Source organism: Asterias rubens, chromosome 7, assembly GCF_902459465.1.
Source record: "Asterias rubens chromosome 7, eAstRub1.3, whole genome shotgun sequence".
In the NCBI taxonomy this organism is placed as follows: Eukaryota; Metazoa; Echinodermata; class Asteroidea; order Forcipulatida; family Asteriidae; genus Asterias; species Asterias rubens.
The window spans coordinates 8,373,661-8,397,357 of NC_047068.1; the positions used below are offsets into that span (position 1 = coordinate 8,373,661).

The 23,697-nt window shown below is 37.6% G+C and overlaps 1 protein-coding gene across 2 annotated transcripts in view; it reads right to left on the minus strand.

Annotated features, from left to right (window-relative positions):
- The window catches only part of LOC117292265 (brain-specific angiogenesis inhibitor 1-associated protein 2-like), a 59,612-nt gene extending 36,443 nt beyond the window's left edge, over positions 1–23,169 (minus strand). For both annotated transcript variants that reach the window (XM_033774258.1, XM_033774259.1), the window contains exons 1-3: positions 22,988–23,169; positions 22,213–22,288; positions 10,502–10,588 (exon numbers count right to left, since the gene is read on the minus strand). In XM_033774258.1, the coding sequence (XP_033630149.1) occupies positions 10,502–10,588; positions 22,213–22,288; positions 22,988–23,041 (217 nt within the window). In that variant the 5' untranslated portion in view covers positions 23,042–23,169. The remainder of the gene's footprint in view (positions 1–10,501; positions 10,589–22,212; positions 22,289–22,987) is intronic.
- Positions 23,170–23,697: the final 528 nt, after the last annotated feature.

The following is a 23,697-nucleotide window of genomic DNA, read 5'->3' on the forward strand; positions in this document are numbered from 1 at the left end:
AAATCTCATCTCTGATATAAAAAAAAAAAACAGTAGCAACACAGTGATCTTTCTGTTCTTTGACTAAAGCAAACTTGAATGCACATCTTAATAAAGGTCATTGCCAAGTACCCTTTGAAAGAAAATTCCAGTAAAAATTCAAGTTTCCCTCATAAGCAACGTTTAGATCCATTCAACAACAAAGAATGCGGTTTGCCGGCCATTCCTAGAGTAGCAATGAGGAACTCGCTGGAGATATTCTACTTTGGAAACCCACCCATGGTAGACAAACACCAGAGAAGAAGACCTTTATTGACCAATTGATGGAGGATACCGGATGCAGGTTTGAAGATCTACCAAATGCAAAGAACGACAGAGAAAGAAAGAAAGCCAAGCACATTCGACCTTATGATGATAAATAGTTATGAAGATTGCACTGTCTGATGTTCATCAACTTTTATTCTGTTGTTAATTTAGTAAAATTTAAATCATGAATTAGAAAGAAAGATTGCGACTTGCTCAAATACAATGCATAAGTTTACCACAAAGTGGAGGTTTACGGTTTAATTATTAATTGCTTCTTGATAAGGTGTCTATGTTTTGTCTTGTCTATATTTTGTTTTGTATGTTCGTGGTTTGTTGTGAGTGCATTATGTATGAAATAAACAAAAAGTACTTGTACTTTATAAAAAAAAAAAATAAAAAAAAATAAAATAAAAAAAATAGAAAAATTTGATATGAAGAAAGGGTGCATAACTCAATACTTCATCTAACATTTTGAATTCATGTGGAAATCATGAGACAAAATGTAAAACATTTACCATACATATGCCCAGTGAAGTATCTTGCCTGCCAGAAAGGCCATGGAAGGTACAAGGTTGTGAGCAATTTTTCATAGAGGCATTAATTATCTTGAAGCTATCAAAGATGCAAGTCAATTAAGCCATTTGAAACACGATTGTAAAGTGATCTTTTTCCCTACCATTAATTATCTTGAAGCTATCAAAGATGCAAGTCAATTAAGCCATTTGAAACACGATTGTAAAGTGATCTTTTTCCCTACCATTTGAGCCATGATTGCAGAATGGTCTTTCACTTCTTACATCCAATTTATTTGGAACTGATTGCAGGAATCCAGCCGGCATATTAATGGACATCAATCATCAGCGTGGTAGTCAAGAAGTTGATTGATTTGCTGTGCACACAGGACGGATGATATCCATCCCAAATTGAATTGTCAGAAACATCAAAACCACAACAGAAACCATTTTGTGTGTTTTTCTTTTTTACCTGATTCATAATACAGAAGTGTTTATTAAAAAGCCCTGCTTTCTTTTTGTTCTTAAAAGAGATATCACAGGCCTACTGTTTAAGTTTCTTTTATCAAAATCAACATCAATACATTATCATACCACTGATAGCCAGGAAAGCCACAAAAAGTAACGGCACAACCTTGGAAGCAGCAGATAATGCCTTATCAGATATATTTATGCAATAAATGCAACAGAATAAGGGAATCAATGTGTGGTGAAGAGGTTTTCAACTAGTGGTTTAAACCCAACGAGGCCTGGTTCTTGATAATTTTACCAAGATGAAGTCGAGGTAAACTATCAAGAACCAGGCCTTGGCGGGTTTAAACTACTAGTTGAAAACCGATTCAACACACTTTGATTCCCATTCATAAATACCTTTTCGGTAAAAAATCATCAACACTTTTTGGTCAAAAAGTAAAATAAATGCAAAAATTATAATTGTTCAATGATTTCTTTCAACACAACACCCCTTCAACTATGAAATGGTAAGGCCCTCCGGTTAACAACTCCTTATAAGGAGATGGCTGTGCGCATAGCGCGTATCTCTAGATGTGGCACAACTGTTCCAGCCGTTGCTCTCGACCAATAAGAATGAAGAAACTGTCCCCCTCACAACCGGTCATAAACACTGGTCATTATCAAAGGTTTAAACACCCCACGTGACGCGCTCTCCACAAATAGGAATAACGGAACTGTCTGAGGTATTTATGAATATTAATTTAAGCACTGCGTATACAGTGCTGTACTAAACATCCAGGAAAAAACCCCACGTACATGTAGCCTGTAGGCAAATATGACTCGAGTGGGACTCAAACTCTGATCCACACCATACTACTAATAGTAATAATATCAAAGTCTTATATAGCACATGTGTACCTACCAGCAAAGTACTCAAGGCGCTTAGTATATATTAATACACAGAAAGATAGGTTATTGAAAGTTATGCATTCTGAGACCCAATTATGTAGCACCATCTAAGGGTTCACAAGGTGCTACGGCGCATTCAGCAGCCACAGCCAGGAACACCGGGGAGAACCCCTTCTCTTTTTTATAAGTGCACTGGGTTCTTTTACATGCGTTACACAAAACATGGGACCAAACGTATACCTTCCCTTTAAAGCCATTATACACTTTCGGTAAATATATACTTACATATAAAATAACAAACCTGTGAAAATTTAGGTTCAATCGGTCATCGGAGTCGGGAAAAATAACGGGAAAACCCACCCTTGGTTTCCGCCCATTTCGCCGTGTCATGACATGTGTTTAAAATAAATCCGTAATTCTCGCTAACTAGAATTTATATTTTTTTAATGTTGTCTGAAAAAGTAAAGCATTTCATGGAACAATATTTCAAGAGAAGTCTTTCACCATTACCTTCTGTAAACCCTGTAAATTATTTGTAAATCTGTGAACTGTTTTTTTTTGTACAATGGCTTTAAGCTACAGAAACACAATTGTGAAGTCTGTTCACATGTAAATCTATCAGTGTAGCTTGTACACGGCAAATGTATAAGTACACAGTCAGTGGGTATTCTTTATTTCTGCCATTGAATTATTTCTACCTGCACATAAAACAAATTGAAATTGTTATCACCGATTTGATTAAAAAACTGTCCTGAGTATAAACAACCATGTGGGGCAATACAAGGTCAACAATTCAATTGAACTCAGCGAACAAAACCCACAAAAAAACAAACTAAACACATGAAAGGCAATAATTATCTGAAGATGTACTTGACATTGTCCTGTCCGCCCTGAGATGATAATTGTTGGGCATTGTTCATGGATTGTCACATATGGAGTGTACTGAACAAACGGCCATAATACAAGAACTTAAACGCAACAAAATCACAATATCTGTATACATGAACATTGTAACTCTACTACTGTCTGACCTTTCTCAAATATAGGAGGCATATCAAGCTAAAGGAGTCCTTTCTCACAAATACCGTTATGGATAAACAAGACAAAACAAACCAACAACGACAATTAAAAAAATGTAAATTCAAATGCCAAAATACATCTTATTTATGTTGAAAATTCTCTTCTTCAAACAGGGGTTAAAGGCAGTGGACACAATTGGTAATTACTAAAAATAATTATAAGCATAAAACCTTACTCGGTGACAAGTTATGGGGAGAGGTTGGTGGTATAAAACATTGTGAGAAACAGCTCCCTCTGAAGTGCCATAGTTTTGGAGAAAGAAGTAATTTTCCTTGAATTTGATTTCGAGACCTCAAGTTTAGAACTTGAGGTCTCGAAATCAACCATCTTAACGCACACAACTTCGTGTGACAAGGATGTTTTCTTCTTTCATTATTATCTCGCAACTTCGATGACCGATTGAGCTCAAATTTTCACAGGTTTGTTATTGTATGCGTATGTTGAGATACACCAACTGTGAAGGCTAGTCTTTGACAATTACCAATAGTGTCCACTGCCTTTAACAGGAATAGGCCAGGGGTCAATTTCACAAAGAGATAGGACTACTTGTGTGTAGCTCCTAAGATCAAAAACGTGTAGCTAGGCCTTAGCACGAGTTACTCGTCCTAAGTCGAGATAAGGCTTGTCTTACATCTTTGTGAAATGCGCCTCCATTCCCTTTGTGCCCTTGAAATGCTCCAGTAGAAATTTAAAAGTAAAGGGTGCCCCTTTACCAACGAGAAAATGCCATGGTGCCCTTGCCCTTTCAAAAACAAAGCAAACAGGCCTGGGTTAAGATAAGCATTGAAAGAAAACGTGCTGATGTATGTTCAATAAACAACTCAACTATTCTCTTATATCATGGAGGAAGGAAGAGAAGGAGTTCGAACGACCTGCAAAACCGCAGAGTAACAAAAGAATACCCTGACAATGCCCCTGTCTGACCAGTGGAAAAAGATTGGAGACCTCCTGCTGGACGGCTGATGTGAGTGCGATTAGATCTCTTTGTACATAAGGTGTGGTACCGCCACTCTGCACCGTTGCCTTCGTGTAAAGTTGAATCATTGGAGACAAGAATTGTGAATATACACGTTTTCATTTACCGTTTGTGGTGTTTACATGGAAATATCATAGCATATTTTTACATTTTTTGTGACTTTCCTGTCACTAGCGGTGGTTCAAAATTTGGGTATTAGCACATGACGGTGGTTGGTGTTCAATTGTGTTTTTCGATTTTGGTGGGCGAAAGTGAACACAAATTTTATCAGGTCTCAATTTCTTTTTGTTTTTTTCTGTATTATATCCATACGACATACAACACCATAGTTGAGTGAAGAACCAAGTGCACACGCGCAAACTCACAGACGCCAGGTCACCATTGTATGTATAAGGTATGTGGGTGATTACAAGGTGTCGTTAAACGACCGTGTACCACGGGTTCGGCTTTTGAAGCCCCTTCGTTCGAGCTCCTTCTCTTCCTTCCTCCATGCTTATATCATTGGTGTTTCTACTTTCACAACTTTTGAACCTAAAAGTGTTCAAACATGCTCTTTTCAAATGAATGAACATGAAACAAACAAAAAATGACTTAAGTTGACAAATGACTCATTTTACTTTCATTTCATTACATATCGAGTTATGTGCTTACACATCGGTGTATGGGTAAAAAACAAAATTAATATTCTTTATCCCCGATTCAAAATTAACATCTATTATATATCGTAGCGGTACCCGCTGCCAAAACATAGGATTCAAACTGCCTCTAGCTACTGGGCAACCTCGGTAGTCTAGTTGGTAAGACACTGCTCTAGAATTGCAAGGGTCGTGGGTTCGAATCCCACCCGAGTAACATGCCTGTGATCTTTTTCCACAGGACTCGGGAAAGTACCGAGTATACAGTGCTGACACACATCGGTGTGTGGGCCAAAACCAAACCAGGCTGCCTTAATTCAATTGCTTTTACAATATTTAAACCACAATATAAAAAGACAAGCAACTTAATATGAGTACTTTTGCAGGGACTACAATACCATGCAGTACAATTCACATAGGAAAAGGAGAAAAAACCCATGGCAACACTTAAGCTGAAAACAAACAGTTGCAAAAACGTATTATTTTATACTGGATTTGCTCTACAAATTAACAACTCACGTCATAGTTTTATAGTTGTCATAAACTAAAACTATTTATTGTTTCATGTGTGTGTTGAGTTTACAAGTATAAATACATTACCGAGGTCAGATAGATAACAAACACAAAGATGTTTTCATTAGAGATAACTGGGTATCTTAAGTACATAAATTTACACGTACTATTATCTTTCACTAAACACATAAGACTTGTATTGACAAAATTCACCTGAGGTTACACTAGTGCTAAAATATTGGTTGCGTCACTTTGCCCTGCTTTGCCACAATCTCGGTTGTGCCATTTTTGGAGTCAATGTCCCCATGTGTTGGTAAAAAGTCAAAGTTTTGGTCAAGATTTAACTTTTGAACGCAAGGTGCGAGCAGAAAGATCTGGTTCGTTTGCCATTGTTCAAGAAGGCCACTCTCTACTTCTGAGCACGAGTTCAAGTTCAAAGCCAAATTCAAAGAAGAGCTGCAAAAGCACAAAAAGTTGTTATGTACAGCAAAACATTGCTTACCAGAATAAAGTTGAGCCAAAATGTAGCCAGGGTACTTTGCCACAACATTTACGAGCGTTGATTGTTTATTTGTTATCATTGTGTGTGACTGATTTTGTGAGCTTTCTCACTGAAGTTTAAAAACTAACAACCCTTGTGCGACATGAGAGTGATATATGACGAATTGGTAGTCCTGATCACCTTGATTGGACAAGCTAGCACCCACAATAGCATGCGCTGTATGGGCATTTTCTCCTAGGACGTCGTTCAATAAACAAGGATTCCTTTCACACGATGATGTAGCCCATGTCCCTGGTCAAAACTTCCGATAGTGTATGTTGTAGGTCCGGACCTCAGACAAAATGTAGCAATGTTGGACAAGATTTGACAAAGTAACCCTGGACACTTCAAAAATTATTGTCCTTTCACATGAGGCGCATTTTGTAAAAACTTACCAACCCTTGCTAACTTGCTCTCGTGTGAAAGGGGCTTTACCAGCCAAAAAAATACAATGCCACACGTACCATTTCTGACATGGTTTCCTGGTTGTTTTTGCTCATCAGTAAAATGTCAAGTAACATTTTCAAATGGCATACAATATTTAGCATCTGAAATGTTTCAAATTGTTCAAAACCCGCAAACAACACTAAAACTTGGCAGAAATGCTTTCCGAAGATAAGCGGCAGCCTAAAATATTCTTTCCTTCGAAAGCCTCTCGGCACAATTTGTTTGACTTTGCTTTCCCAACTTCAATTAACCCAGAAGTTAAATGTGTTATTATGTCTCATTACAATACTTTGCCATAAGTTTTTCAATCGAAGTCTAAAAGTATGCCTAAAAAATACTAAAGTACTGTAAATTGCCAGAGGAGGCTGCACATGGACTACATCTTATCATTCCAAAGTACATGTTTTATGGCTAAAAGAGTTATGTAAAAACCTCATACATGCAAAAGCAACAGTAATTTCTTACAAAAAGGTCTGAATTTTAGAAGGCATGTTGAAATGATGAGATTTCCACCTTTTCGTTAACCCCTGGAGGTATAGCTTTCAACCTCTGAGAACAGTATCCCCAGTGTTAGCCAGAAAGACATATCAGAGAGCAACATTTCGTAAAAATTATCTGAAGGAAACAGCAGAGCTAAGTACTGTTTTTTTTCACCAGGCAGACATAAATAGGTGTGAATTCAGATAAAAGTCTGAAATTTTCATCTGTGCTTTTTATGCCAAATGATGCTTGGGTCAGTTTTGTCGCTCACAAACAGAAACAGTCAAAAACATCTGTCCCGACCAGAATAAATTACCCAAAGCATTTCCTGTGAGACTCAAAAGGCCTTCACCACATGTACTGGTTTCCTAGCTCGGCAAGCAAAGTGAAAGTGTCAAAAACTACAACCTGGAAGTCAGCATGGGAGGCCAAGGGTTTTTGTTAATGAGTTTTACATCGCATGGGGACAATGCTTGTACAGTTCACAATGAACACAGAGAGAACTCTATCAATGTGTATCGCTATGCTGAACAAGATTTTGCAAGAAGTTATGCTTCTTTTTTTAAAAGGGAAAGGGCACCAAGGTATTTTCTCCTTGGTAAAGGTCACCCAATGAGGAAATTGTACATTTCTACTGGAGCATCTCCAGGGCACCAAGGCAATGACTAGGGGGCATCGCAGCAATTTCCTTTTGTGATGTACCAGGCATGAGCTCAGACTCAGAGCCTGTTTGCTACACTGAAGAAGTTGTACAAAATGTAGCAAGAAGTTCAGAGTCTGTTTATTTAGAAACTATAATTATGTTTTACCCTCACTCAATACTTTCCTGAGTTGTGTGGACAAAATCCACAGGCAAATCACTCGGGTGGAATTCGAACCCATGACACATCAAGCCTGGTGGCTAGAGACAGGTTGAATCCTATATTCTTCATTGAGAGAGTTGCATCAACTTGCGATTGGAAGACCACACTGCACTTTAGATTGTACTATAGATTGTGCAGAATTAGGAAACTAGTTTTACAAGTTCACAGGGGGATAACGTTGCAAGAAGTTATAAGCTTATTACATGTTCATTGAACACTTAAAACACTTAAAGTCACCTGGAAATATAATTTTATTTTCTTCAAACATTAGAGTATTTATGTTTCTGAACAATAACAAATTTTTTGGAGTAATTGTTTTTAACGATTTATATGTTTAAAAAAAAAAAAAAAGTTGTGTGGGGGTGACTCCGCCACCCCTTTTGTGACGTCAATCGAGTCAGACTTTGCCTCGATCGAACATCGAAACACACGTACATTCAAGTCCTAGTCGTGAATTGTTTAGTTGTTTGTACAACTAAAGATGGGGTCAGTTCGCAAGTCTTTTCCAGCGCAGTGCAGCAAACACTTCTAGCCGTTGTGCTTCGAGAATCCGGAATACACATTTTGACATGAAGAGAAAAGTTCTTTTCTAAAACATGACGCCATCCCAACAATTTTTCCAGCTAGAGGGGAAGTCGAAGAAGGTACCTGAAAGACGTAACGAACCTAAAGGAGCATTTGCCTAACGTGAAAAAAATCAGGCATTGTAGCTTGTGCCAAGCGTCACTATCTTATGTTGGCACTGCATGCGATTCATTGCGCCTCGATTGACGTCACGAACAGCGCCCTCTCGTGTCGGGCTTTTTTTCAAATTTGTAAATAACATGGAAACTAGTTGTTTTAAACCTTAGTTAATTGTTTATTCATAATCCACTCATCAACACACATATTTTAGTGAAAAAAGCTTTATTTTGACAAAATACCCCTTCCAGGTGACTTTAATACAAAGAATATATTTACGACAATGTACAAAAATCTCTGTATTCTACAACAAAATCTCTACAGTCGCAGGCAAATGGCAACCTCTTTTATCTTCGGTCATTGTTGTCTCTTGTAAGAAATAGGACTGTTCTGATTGTTTAGCTGCCTGCATTCTCAACAATCAGGACAATTCCGATAAAGTACATTCAGCAGGTATGCTATCTGTAAATTATGCTTTGGTGTGGGCCAAAACCTACTACATTTGCACACCAGCACTTGGGATGTGACACCAACAGACTCCCTTTCTGTGACCATCAAGACTAGGTACTGATCTATTTTTAAGCCTGGAAAGTTTGTTGACATCTGCCCCTCCCTGACAAGCTCACTCCAAATAAACAGTTCTCGTTTTTCTGTTTACATGTATTTGGAGCCAGCCGTTGCACCATAGAGCAAGGAAGAGTGGTTGCACATACTGACTTCCATACATGTGTACATTGTCAATGATTGTACCATGCACCCTACTTCCGATTCTCAATTTGGATTGGAATCGGTAGGAACAGTTTAACGGAAGTCTCAAGTTCCGTTTAAACACAAAGAAAAATAAATGTAGGCACAACCCTATTTTAAATGTTATGTAGTAAACAAAGTTATAAAACCAATGTAATGTGATTCCATTTAAACTTGTTTGCTTCAAAGTAATGGAGTAAAAGTGTACATCAAAGTCGCAATCGTAACCAATAACTGTATCGATTGAATTAGCCATTAGGTAATCATTAGCAAAGGACCGAAACTTTGATTGGTTACAGCCGTGAAAACGCACCCAAGACAATAGAAATCTTGTCTGTTAGCAGTAGGTTTTAGGACTCCATATGACCACCAGCTTCATTTCCCTAGTTTGTCGGCATTTCATGTAATTATGCTATAGACTGTATCAAATAACCCCTTTTGGCTATGAAAGTCGCCATATTGAAGGGCAGACCGCATGCGTTCTCAACGCATACATCAATGTAGCACGCAGTGCTTCTGGTTTGATTTCTATGCCACACAAACGCACACCAACACGCACACGCTCACAGACAGCATGTTGTAGGGCAGTTATTTGAATGGTGACATCATAACAAAAAGATCATATTTAAATACAGACTATTGACACTTTTTTTCTGTAGTTTTGTTTACGCTACTTGATTTTAGCTTTTGTACTGGGTCACTTTTCATTCTTTTGATGCTCACGTCAGGTCCCTAAATCCAAGTTTAAAACGAGTCTTCTATTTTTGAGAACTGATAAAGGCATCCTGATCCACTTTTGGTACACATGTCATCACGTATTACATACATATGTGGTTTGTTATGTTTGATTGCAGGTCCCTGGATCAAACTGATAGCACACTGATAGAACACTTATAGAAAACCTAAAAATAAGGGGCAGGATTTGTAATGGGTTCAAAGAACAACCAAATCTCAGTTTCCTAAAGAAAAACATTTTGTTAAATTTATAGTTCCGACATAATTTCAGTTTAACTAAATCTAAATTTAGCCAGTCAGTTTCTCTAGTGGTTTATATTGATACTTCAAAAAATCAGTCAAAATATTAAGAAAAACTTCCATAATGAGGCAATGGACACAGACCCCATGCAGATCATGGCCTCTGTTGCCCCCCTGGTCTTGGCCTTTGTGCCCAACCAAAAGTTTCTCACAGACTTTAAGATTGTCCAGTGCAAGTGCCCCTGGTGTCTTGGCCCCTGGTCTTGTGCCCCTTCAAAAGTTTCTCATAGACTCAAAGATTTTCAAGTGCACGTGCCTTTGCAAACTGAAAATGCCCTCTCAAAGATGAAATTCCAGGCCTAGTGAGAGAGAAAAAACCTGTAGTGGCCTCCTTTTTTACTCACCTATCTGTCTGGCACTTTTGCTTTCACTCGCCAGTTCTCCAACTCTCATCAACGCATCGTAGTAATCTTTGGCAACTTGAGTGACATCTGGAGAAAGAGAAGACCACAAAAAAAAAACCATTGAAAAACAGGGTCTGGACGAGCGATTTCAAGAAGATGAAGGAAATGTGTTTAAACAATATTATTTTATCTCTATTATAGCTCATAACAGATCAACTGAAGAAAAAAAAGTGTATTTGTAGATGATGCCAGCATATTGATGCAAAGTGAAACTTCAAGGGCAGGTCAAAGAAAAGATCCCATTGTAGTCCCATTGTGCCATGTGGAAGTGTCGTGGCCTAGCGGTTAAGAGCACCTAATTCAAACTCTGGTATTTCTGATCAGCAGAGTGGGGGTTCGAATCTCCAGCCGTGACACTTGTGTCCTAAAGCAAGACACTTTACCATTGCTTCGTCCTTCGGATGGGACGTAAAGCCGTTGGTCCCATGTGTTGTGTAACGCATGTAAAAGAACCCAGTGCACTTATTGAAAAGAGAAGGGGTTCGCCCCGGTGTTCCTTGCTGTGGCTGCTTAATGCGCCGTAGCACCTTGTAAACCCTTATAAGTGCTACATAATTGGGTCTCAGAATCCACCACTGCAATAACCTATCTTTCTGAAAGTTTGTATATACTCAGCGCCTTGAGTACCTTGTTTGGTAGATACGTGCGCTGACTTCGATATTATTATCATCAAATAGATCAATAACAAACATTTTGCGAGTATTCTGTTTGCAAATGCCGGACATTTGAATTAAAATCAATGAAATCAAATAAATCAACGACTGAAAATGAAATGAATAAACTCAATGACTGAAGTCACTAAAATCAATGAAACCAATGATTTAAATACATGAGTGAAACCTATTAAATCAATGACTCGGATCACTAAAACAAAATGGCTGAAATCATTGAAATCAATGAATAAATCAATGAAAGTAATCTGAATTACTTTTCAGAGGGTTAAACGCTTCTCACATAATCATGAGAAGTCTAAGTCTGTACTCATGAAGCTACATGTACCTGATATAATAAATTATCCACAAATTATTTACAAATGGCTTTGAAATTTGTCCATTGATAATTGCATTTAAATAATTTATTACTCCAGAAAAACACTATAAACAGAAGGACAGTTAGTAATCTTCAACTACAGGCTAACGCTGATGCCCATGGCCTAAAAGTTACCATGGAAATTTGACTTTATAATGGAAGGGAAGTGACATTTCCATGGAAATAGAAAATCCCAAACAAACCTGACACACCTAGATGGAAAAGGGCCTAGGGAGAACATGAATATTTGTGTCACTTTATGCGTAAACACAGATCTTTCATTCTTGCAATTTTGCATAGAAAAATATTGTGACAGGTAAGTTTTGATCATAGAATTACATCATAAAAATATTGGGTAAATACATCACAATAAATGGTGTACATTTTGGTATACATGCGCTATAATATTAGTAGTATTATTACATGTACATGTACATGCTCTTTTAATCTTATAAGTACAATCTTTCTCTGTGATGTTAACCTCCCAATTATTGATCTGTTGAAATTTAGCAAGAAACCATATGTCGTTCTGAATCATACATGAATGAATGGACGCCCAGTAAGGTCAATTAAGAAATCAATGAGTCTGTTCAGTAAGTAAGGGGTTAGTACCTCTCCAACACTATAGCTTCTTCATCTTGTATTCAGAACTTTCGCACACGAGAGAGGACGTACCCAGCAGCAATCCCTGTGATCAGGGGCCCTCCCGGTTGATGCCGCTGGGCTTCAATTTCAAACTGGACTGCAAGCCCGAGGCCAGTAGTTTTAGTGTTCGGCCAGTAAACATATAATAGGCACTTTTCGTTTTCGACGACGGATGGTTCTGCGACGGTTGTTCAGCTAAACGTTGTCGTTTTCAGTACAACGAAGATTCATCCCAAGTACTGTCATAGAAATTGAGGGATGACCGTCCTCAAAGCTGACGCATGCGCAGATGACGCCAAATGTCATCTTTGCCGCGCAGAACCATCCGTCGTCGAAAACGAAAAGTCCCTAATGACTGGACAAGTCCAGTCAGTGGCCTTATTTATAAAAAATTGAATTAGAAAAGCTTTCTCTGTGTAAATATACCAGCGCAAATGTTGACTTTGAGTCTGATGCAATACCTTTCAAATGTGTTAGTATGAAGGCCTACATCCATAGAGCTATATATATTGACTAGAGCGGTAACTTGCTCTGCGTTTTGAAGCCACCCTAGGCGCAGACATGTTTGCAGTGATTTTTTTAATATTCGGCGTGTGCGCTTTATGTACGCGACTGCCCAATCGCGTACGTCCGCGCTACGAAAACCGTAACTTCGACTTGATTGCAGACTAAAAAAAATATACGCGCCTTTTAAACATGGCACACATGACGCTCGCAATTTGTGACGCTGATCAGCAGATTGTGCGTTCACATTTGCTGCATTTTTTGCTTCGATGACACATAAAAAAACAAAAACGCACTATCATGCAAATAGCCGTACAGTTGCCATACAAAAATTCAAGGTCTTGTATTGGTTTGTACATAAACATGGATGCGCCCACACGGCTTCAAAACCTTCGTGTGTGTATAACGGGGTGTTAGCGCTCTAGTCAAAATATATATAACTCTATGCCTACATCATACCAGGGCTCAAACGTGTGTACACTGTACTGCATGAGGCCAGTAGTTTTAGTGTTGGGCCAGTAAACATGACTGGACAAGTCCAACGAACATTTAAATGGAAATTCAATTGAATTAGCATTCCTTTTTGTGTAATATCTTGTGCAAATGTTGACTTTGAGTCTGATAGAATACCTTTTAATAGTATTAGTAATGAAGGGCTACATCATATCTGGGATCCAATGTTACACGCACAGGTCTAAGGCCAGTAGTTTTAGTTTTGGGCCAGTAAACTTATGACTGGAAAAGTATGGCAGTCTGGGTTTTTTTCTACCTTAATTGAATAAGAATATCTCACTCTTTGTATAAATATCCTGTTTAAATGATGATTTTGAGTCCGATACTTTCAATTGAATTCAGTAATGAAGTAAAAATACTCATCAAAGACCAATGAGATTTAAGAACAATGCCTTCTGTCGGTCAATTTAAGATCTCTTACAAAAGAGTCCTCCTCTCCCACTATGTAACATAGCTTTTCTCTCCACTTATATATATTTTCTTTTGTCGTCTTCAGTTAGCCTGGTTTAATATTCGTTGTATTTTGTCGTCAGCATTTTGTATTGTCATTGTTTCTTCTCCGATGTTTGTTTGTTTGTTTGTTTATTTGTTTGTTTTTTCACTTGTCTGTAAAGGCTGTTGTCTACAAGCCACGGCTTATCTAACAGCCTCATGCTCTCGCTCCTGTATTGTACATAGTTAATTCCTAGTTATTAATTTATTATTTGCTTTTAGATTATATTGTTTTTGTATAGTTTAATGCATTTTAGATTCGTTAAATTTCTATGTACTGTTTAAGTCTCTTTTTTCTTTTCTTTTTCTACAAGAGTATGGAATAAACGTTTTATTGAATTGAATTGAATTAAATCTTCTCTTAACATCTTTCAGTACTTGTTCAAATAAATTAATTAAACAAAAATTAAATTCATGTAAAACTGTCAGGAAGTATGGTTCTCGTTTTGATTCTGGTCTTGCAAAAAACAATTCTTGTCCAGGTAACATTTTAGGCCAATAGCCCTGTGGTTTTGTGGATTTTCCTGGCCAAATTCGAGTACTGAATGCATGAGCGGAGTAATTCTTTTGTGATCGGTAATGGCTTAATAATAATGAAACTTCAGCACCTTTGGTTTAGTGGGTTTAGAAAGTTCAATGCTAAGAATATAAAATAATATTGAAATTGAAAGGTGATTCTATTTTTAGAAATCAAAAATTGTTTGGGCTTCAATTGTCAACATAAAATGTACTTTCACTTGTCAAATATCCAATACACTAGTACATTGTAAATCTAAACATAAAATGTACAAATTTGTCTGTATGATTAAATAAAACAAAAACCACAGCATAGGAGTTATTTGTAATGTGTATGTGTTGTATACCACTTCTACCATAAATCCCAAGAAATTGACAGTGAATTCCTTATGACATATTTTATTTGCAATCACCTTCTTCACATTATGTAAAATTCCTCCCTGTGCACACATCCGACAAAGCACCCAAATGCAAAGATTTTATTGATGTAAATGTTCATGCATTATGAGCGGGAGTTACCATGCCAACGTTTGACTTTCTTTCATCCTTATTTGTCTGAGTACATTTGTCTTACAAATTCCTACGAGGAGTAAATGATTTTATCTTATTTGTGAATAAAGAAGATTGAGTGTGATACCTGCGCATGGGGTTAAGTGCAAATTGTCTTAGTGTGTAAACAATGAGTAAACGCAGAATTCCATCGGTTAACTCAGGGTTCTGCCCACATGGTCAGTGCCGGAAAACATTTCAGCACTCAGGATTTTTCTCAATTTCAGATCACCACACGTTTTCAAAATTATAATGTAAACTTGCAATTTCCTTTCAAATCTTTTCAACAAAAATTTGTAAAATTGAATATAAACATTACCACCAGTACAATAATGTTATCCAAAGCCATACATTTGGGGTTAATCTTTGGTTTCAGTCCATTTTTATGATCTAAGGAAAAACAAATCTGCCACTAAATAAATCCTGGGCAGAACCCTGTTTTAAATGAACAGGGCCCAATTTCAACAAGCATGTAAGCACAACAATTTGCTAAGCACAATAAGTATTGCTAAGCAAAAAAAAGGGTCTCAGCCAAAATTCCATAATGTATAAATTGTTGTGACTGGTAACCCGTTCAATTTGTGCTTAGCAAAGGAATCTGCAAAGCACGATAGCTCAGTTAGATGTAGCCGAGCTCCTGCACGTTAGCTCAGAGGTTGCAGGTTCAAGTCCAACAGCAGTAATTTTGTCTTTGTTCGATCCAACGTTGTACAAAATGTACCTAGTCAGTTTCCCTTGTAGTTTAATATTGGATAAACAAAATTTACAACATCTCTTAAAATTAGCACCAGCAGAAATCAGCAAGAATTACCCCGCTCCCCTCCCCAACCCTTTCAAACTAACAATCCACTGCATGACAGGAATTTTATTACATCATAACCGCCTCCACCTGTTGTCAAGTTAGTATGACGTCAAATCAGGCTCGTTGACAACTTTTGTTATTAACATCCCTAGTGCAAACTCAGAGTGCCTAAATGAGGATAAATCCCATAAATATGGGTGTGGATACTTCCTATTCAAACATCATCGTCTTTCACTTGATTGTACTTGACCAGTTGGAACTAACTCGCAGATAAATAAACACCACAAAGCAAAGATGTTTTAAAGGCACTAGACACTTATTGGTTATTTCTTCCAAAAAATGTTTTAGCATAAAAACTTACTTGGTAATGTGCAATGGAGAGCTGTTGATACATGTAGTATAAATCATTGTGAGAGACGGCTCTCTCTGAAGTATTGTTATTATCGTGAAAGAGGTACATTCTCACTCAAACATTAAAAGACTTCAGGCCTGAAGTCTTTTTTAGGCATCTGAAAGCGCACAATTTTTTGGCAACAAGGTCGTTCTCTCATTGACCAATGACCACTTGAGTCAAAATTCTCACAGGTTTGTTATTTTATGTTGGGATCATGGGTTACACCAAGTGAGAATACTGGTTTCTAAAAGAATCACCAAAGGTGTCCAGTACCTTTAAGACTAAGAGTAGTAAGTTACTTGTCTGGGGATGGTAACTATGAAGGGGCTTGGGAAGAGGTTCGCCTCAATGTGTTTGACAGGTCAACAGATTGAAAATGACTGGGTAAATAGGGAGTAAGTTTATATTTCCCATTAATCTATGCAATGCTGTTGCAGCATAGGGCACTCATATTGCACAATGTTGAAATACTGCCAAATATTTGGCCGGACTCTCATTCCGAGCCTAGAGGCAAAATTGAGGCAAAATAGAGGCACTTTCCTTCTGCCTTGAAATGTTCCTTTATAAATTTAAGATTGCTTCATAGAGATTCCCTTAACCTCTCTATCCTTGCGAGGCCTACATTTTTGTAAACTGTACCATGTAACTACATTGCATGCATAGAACTGTTTGTATGTAATATCATAGAGTAGGGACAGAGATGTCCCGATAACCTCTAAAAAACAGGGCTTGATTAGGGTTAGGGTTAGGGTTACAGTTGAGGTAATGGATTGGAAAGTGCATTACGGGTATGTGGGAACATACAGGGATGAGAAAACAGGGGTGTGGAAGACAGTGGGTGTCAGAAAATAGGGGTGTGGAAGATAGTGGGTGTAAGAAAATAGGGGTGTGGAACATACAGTAGGTGTGTCAGATCATAGTTTGTGTGTACCAGTTGTACGCAGCTTACAGTTTGTCATGCAGGGCTCGACATTTACGCCGGACTGCAGACCCAAGTATTGTAAGATCAGATTGTGTATTTCACTTCTTAGGGATTATTCTTCTTGCATGGACATATTCGCCCAGATTTGTTGGCGATATCTTAATACGCGACCACCTTTTGAAACGAAACTTCCACAGCATAGTTTTATTCAATTGTATACCGACATTTATGTAGGATTAAATCAATGGACGGTAAAAAAACCAAAGGTCTACTTTGGCTCCAACCTTCATGCAAAAAAGTTGACTTCCTCAACTCAATGTGTAAAAAAAGTGAAATTCGATGATTTGTGTCCCAGCCAACACACAGACCCTATTGATTTTACAGTGACTTATTAATGATTAGATCACCCCAAGGTTAGTTCCAGGGCCCCCCTGGTGATATCCACTTCCTGAGCACAACACAGCACAACACCTTCACTTTACTTCCTGGTGTGACCCTAGTGGTGTGACAAAGCTCCTCCAGCAGTACCAGACAGGACACTGTTGTGATTGTAGTGTACATGAACCATGATCATTGTAACAATCAATATAAAATTATACTCATCAGCAATCAACACAAGGACAGTGGCTCAACTCAATCAAATTTGTTTCTCCAATGTCAATAGCGAATGCATTAATCAACAGAGAATAATTTAATACAAACTTCCAACAGACCTTCCCATTGTTGATAAACAAACCGGCTGCTGGTTGACCGCCGAATGTTACTATAAACGCCAACCTCCAAGATAAGAATTTTTTTTTCACATTTTAGAAAAGCAGACTTAAAGGCAGTGGACACTATTGGTAATTGTCAAAGACTAGCCTTCACAGTAAGTGTATCTCAACATATATGCATAAAATAACAAACTTGTGAAAATTTGAGCTCAATTGGTTGTTGAAGTTGGAAGATAACTTAAATAGAAAAAGACTATTGGTAATTGTCAAAGACTAGCCTTCACAGTTAGTGTATCTCAACATATATGCATAAAATAACAAACATGTGAAAATTTGAGCTCAATCGGTCATCGAACTTGCCAGATAATAATGAAAGAAAAAAACACCCATGTCACACAAAGTTGTGTGCGTTTAGATGGTTGATTTCAAGACCTCAAGTTCTAAATCTGAGGTCTCGAAATCAAATTCATGGAAAATTACTTCTTTCTCGAAAAACTATAGAACTTCAGAGGGAGCCGTTTCTCACAATGTTTTATACCATCAACCTCTCCCCATTACTCACCACCAAGAAAGGTTTTATGCTATAAATTATTTTGAGTAATTACCAATAGTGTCCACGGCCTTTAATAAATGAAATAAAAACAACCAAATGCCAGAGTCCTTATCAAGGTCTCTGAACTTGGCTCTGTAAGGTCAGAAATTCAGTAGCTTGATACAGATGTTTGAGGCTCATGCGGGATCCAGTGAAAGCGCCCCATACTAGGTGGGATTCGAACCCATGACCTTTGCATTGCTTTCGCAGATGTCTTACCACTAGCCTAGTGGCTGACGGACCACTGAAACAAATAGCTTAGTGATCCCGCTGGCTAGTCATTGAAAAAGTTATGCGCAAACCCTGTTAAATTCAAATCACAATCTGATTTGACTTTTTAGCCCCTTGTATCTATTGGCCTACTGTCTATCTTTTGTGCATATTTGAACAATGATAAGAGAAGACAATCATGCCATTCATTTTACGCCCACTGCAGTTTGGAATTCAAATATTTGTTTTAAGTATGTCAGTACAGCATACTTGAGCCCCAAAACTGTTGGGTGATAACTTTGAGTGGTAGTAGTGAAGTAGTGTTGAGAGATTGACATTTTACTGTTTTTTTCTTGAATAGACTGTGCAAGTCTCTCAAGTGTTCAAACATATTTGGGAGCACTTTGGTCCCACGTTGCTTTAATATTCAAAGGAAACAAACATGAGCAATTTAAAAGGTGCTAAATGATGTATCAATCAATGTGACACTTGCACTCTATTGTATGTTCAATCCACATAGCGCCTTGTTTTTATTATAGTTTTTTAAGTACATCATAAAGTGTCACAGCCGAGTGGTTAAGAGCATCGAATTCAAGTTCTGATGCCAAGTCACCGGAGTGTGGGTTCGAACCCCGGTCGTGACATTTGTGTCCTTGAGGAAGATACTTTACTATAAGTGCTTCTCTTCACCCAGGGGTATAAATGGGTACCTGCGAGGGTAGAGGTTGATATTGTGAATGATAAAGCCTTCCGAGCGCCACGGCAGCTCGGGGAGCTGTATTATTATTATTGTTAAATTAAATACAAACCTCTGGAATTTGTACAACTTGGTTATTATAAGTAATGTATCGATTAAGTCAATATTTATGTTAATGTGAATGATTACCAGCACTATTCAGCTGTGATATATGGCCCAATTTCATAAAGCTGTTCTTAGAAAAACAGAGTTGTTTAAAAAAAAAAAAACAATTGTTTTAATTTACGATGTCAGTTTCCATTGTGGTTTATTACCAGATATTTAAAATAAAAAATTGCATTAATTCCGTACAGGCACTGAACGTGTACAATGTCTTTAAGGCGATTTTTCTGCTGCCGCGCCCCAGGTATCACAATTTTGGGTGTGATCCCTGGCTATACGACAGTTAGAGATTGATTCTGACTGGCACCCCCAAACAAAGAATATTTTAAAACAAAATAGGGTGCCGACCAACATTAGGGCTAGAAACCTCTTTTGAGGGAGCACCAGTGCGCAGGTTCAAATCACGATTTAGTAAATTTGTCTTTATTCACCCCAAAGTTACTTCAAATTTAGTTTCCCTTAAATGGTTTATTCTTTAAAGTATTACTTGACCTGGGAAAATACCAAGGCAGCAGTAACAAGGTAAATGGCATGCCATTTTTGGATGGTAACCTGTTCCTGCTTTGTATTCATTCCCGAGAAAAACAATTAAACAAAATTATTTATTGGTAGCTTTTTTTTACACTGTGTCTATTAGTGCCTAGTAGCAGTTAGCCACAATAAACAATTCAAACTTTAGCACAAGTCAAGCAACTTTGCTGAGAACTTTGCCTATATAACAACAACCACCGTCAGATAGTTTCACAACATCCATTTCCTCATTTTGTGTTGTGGACCCTAACCACAAATGCAGAGATACAGATATCAATCACAGAAATCCACAGGAAGTTAGAGGAACTGGAGTGGTGTCCCTCAACTTGTCAGGAAATGGCCCAATGCTAGCAATCTAAGCTTCAAACATGCAGTGAAAAGGCAGTATCGTCACCCATTACATAGACTGCTACATGGCTAGTATAGGATAGTGCAGGTGCAGAAAAAGATATGCATTGTCATCACTTCAGGGAAGTGTTGTATTTCTTTTATGAAAAAGGAAAAGCTCAGGTCAAGTTACACCTAAAAGTAAAAAGTTTGATTTCAATCCTTTTTTTTCACTGTGAACTCCAGTCTTAAAATGGTTACTTCTTGCTATAAACTTCTACCGTATGAACTCGTGTAAGATGACATCATTTGAAAATAGCACCGATGCCTTGGGTCAAAAGGAGGTTGCTCATTGGTCAATTCTGTATGCGCGCTTCCATTGTTTCATCACTATTTCACCTCTAAGATGGCGCCTGGATGATGTCTACAGACATAAAGAACCCATAGACGGACAGCACCTTTATGGAAATGAACGTCTAGATACCGTAATTTTGACAGCACCAAACCGTGGATGACATCGATGCATAGAATATAGATCTTTTAATTATGCTCAAAGAATAGTATTGTTTTAAATATTATAACAGCTCTCTCAACATTTCAAGCTACAAATTTATCAGTACAATTTTGATTTTTAAAAATAATAAAAGGTAGCAGGAATTTAAAAAAATGACACTATACTGTAAAAATATTAATTTAAAAATATTTATATACAAAAAGTTATAAAAATACTATATTTATATAATAAGCATTCAAAAGTTAGGTGTGATAAAAGACCGAAGGGTTGCTATGCACCATGTTTAAAAGTCACCTAGAAATAGATTTTTTTTCCCCCCTTCAAACATTAGAGTATATGTTTCTGAACAATAAAATAATTTTTTTAATTAATTGTTTTTACAATACATGTTTAAAATAATAAATAAAGTTGTGTGGGGGTGACTCCGCCTACCCCTTTTGTGACATTAATCGAGGCAGACTTTGCCTCGATCGAACATCAAACACACGTACGTGCAAGTACATTCAAGTCCTAGTCGTGAGTTTGTATGTTTCGAAAAAGTTTTTTCTTGCATTTTTCCGGCAATGTCAACCAGGGCCCAATTTCATGGCTCTGCTTACCGCCGAATTCTGCGCTTACGATCGCGATTCCCCGCTTACATGCAAGCGCCGACTTTCTGCGCTAGCCCAGTAAGCGTAGAATGCCTAGGAAAGTGAAGTACGCACGCGCAGAAGCCCAAATTCGCAGTTTACCCGTGAAATACGCTTGCCGTAAGCACAGAATTCCCACGATTCTGTGCTTCAGTAAGCAGAGCCATAAAATTGGGCCCAGGTGTATTGCTGCTGGATGCAGAAAAACAACTAAAGATGGGGTCAGTTTGCAAGTCTTTTCCAGCGCTTTGCAGCAAACACTTCGAGCCGTCGTGCTTTGAGAATCCAGAATACACTAAACATTTTGACATGAAGAGAAAAGTTCTTTTCTAAAACATGACGCCATCCCAACAATTTTTCCAGCTAGTGGGGAAGTCGAAGAAGGTACCTGAAAGACGTAACGAACCTGAAGGAGCATTTGCCTTATGTGACAAAAATCAGGTTTCAACTTTGAGGGCATGTTTTTAAGCTTGCGCCAAGCGTCACTATCTTGTGTTGGCATTGCATGCGATTCATCGTGCCTCGATTGACGTCACGAACAGCGCCCTCTCGGGTCGGGCTTATTTTCAAATTTGTAAATAACATGGAAACTAATTCTTTTTAAACCTTAGTTAATTGTTGATTCATATTCCACTTAACACATATTTTAGTGACAAAAGCTTTATTTTGACAAAATACCACTTCCAGGTGACTTTAAAGTTTTGCAAAATTTTGCTCACTTTTTTTCTCTTAATGTACCTAAAAAAAATTCTTTTAAGATTTTAAATGTTGGGAACATGTTTTGTTCTTTTAAAAACATAAACTAAAATTGCCAAAAATATAAAGACATGGCCTGTCATAGGACTCAGGTACAATGGATGTTACAAAGCGCTATATATCCAAACTTAGCGAAGTAATTAATTATACATACTTTGTGATGCTTTTTCATATGCTCTTCCGAGTGTAATGAGGCTCCGTAATTCTGGATTAAATCCTTCGATTGTGTTCTGCGGAAAGAAAGGAAAACATACTAAATAAACTCGGAAAGAAAAAAAAAATTATTTGGTATTTTACAGATTTCATTATATAAAAAAAACCTAATATTCATTTGTAATTCATCATACAATCCTTTTTCAAATTTGTATCAACAAAACCGGAACCGAAATGCTGTTTGGCCGGGGAAATTGTTTCAGCAAAACGTATATTATTATGACATTTAAAAATGCAAATCAAATGATTTAAAAATAAATGCTGAGGAGAACTCCAATTACTGGGTCTATATTTCCATTTGGATGATTTTAACATTTTCTGTTTAAAAAAAAAACCCATGATGCTTTCTTCAGCTTAAGTTCTTTCAGGACATTCGAGAACCTTTTTTTTCTAGGGAATATACTAATATGGCAATTTAGAAAACTTACAAAGAAAGGTATTAGTCAATATTATTCTCTCAATATGAATTACATTGGGTTTTTTAGAACTTAAAATTGGAAGAGGCATGGTGACAACCCGCACTGCCCGTGCACAGTAGTATTTTAGGAATTTAGATAGTAAAACGTTATTATTGGAAAAAGTTTCCGTATGGCGCCACCACTTTTTCATTCGATATGAAATAATATAGTATCTAATTTACCTCAATGAGATATCACTTTTTGTAAAAATGAGTGAAAAAGTGGTGGCGCCATACGGAAAGTTATCCCCAAACTTACCCGGTAAACATTCTCTGTCATGCGGTGGAACTGTTCACCTGCAGACGCCGTCATCTCACTCAAAACTACCGCTAACTACCCAGGTGAAAACAAGAAGAATGGACCCTATTCACAAACTACGGTCACATACAAGGCACTTGAAATACCCCAATTGTGTTCGTGCAATGAGTGCGTTCGATATAATAAAAGAGTTTGCACTGGGGCCGGTTGTGCATAATACAACAGTGTGTACATGCGCATCCACATCACACAAGTCACCGACTGAACGTGCTAGTCTTGAGTCAAGACTGTATTTGTATGTTTTGATACACGATTCGTCTCCTGCACACATTTCACGTAGTTTCTTCTTGTTTCGAGACCATCATATCCACTTTATTAATGTTTGGCCAGGATTCAGCCTTTTTTCTGTTATCAGGTCTTCAACAAGGCAGTACTGCTTTTTGTCTTGTACATTGCGTAAAATCATGCTCCATCCATCCGTAAGCGCCCTCGAGAGGCATAACTAAAAATATTTATATATACAGGTTTGAACTAAGACTAGTTTCAGACGCACGTTTGCAGGGCTTGTTTACAAAGAAATACTAAAAGGAAGACACTAGAGAAACGTGGTCTGTGTGATGTATGCTCTCACAAGTGGTTGGCTTTTAGCACAACCCAAACAGTCTGGTGCAACGCCTAATAATACTACTTGTAACAATAAAGTAAGTGAA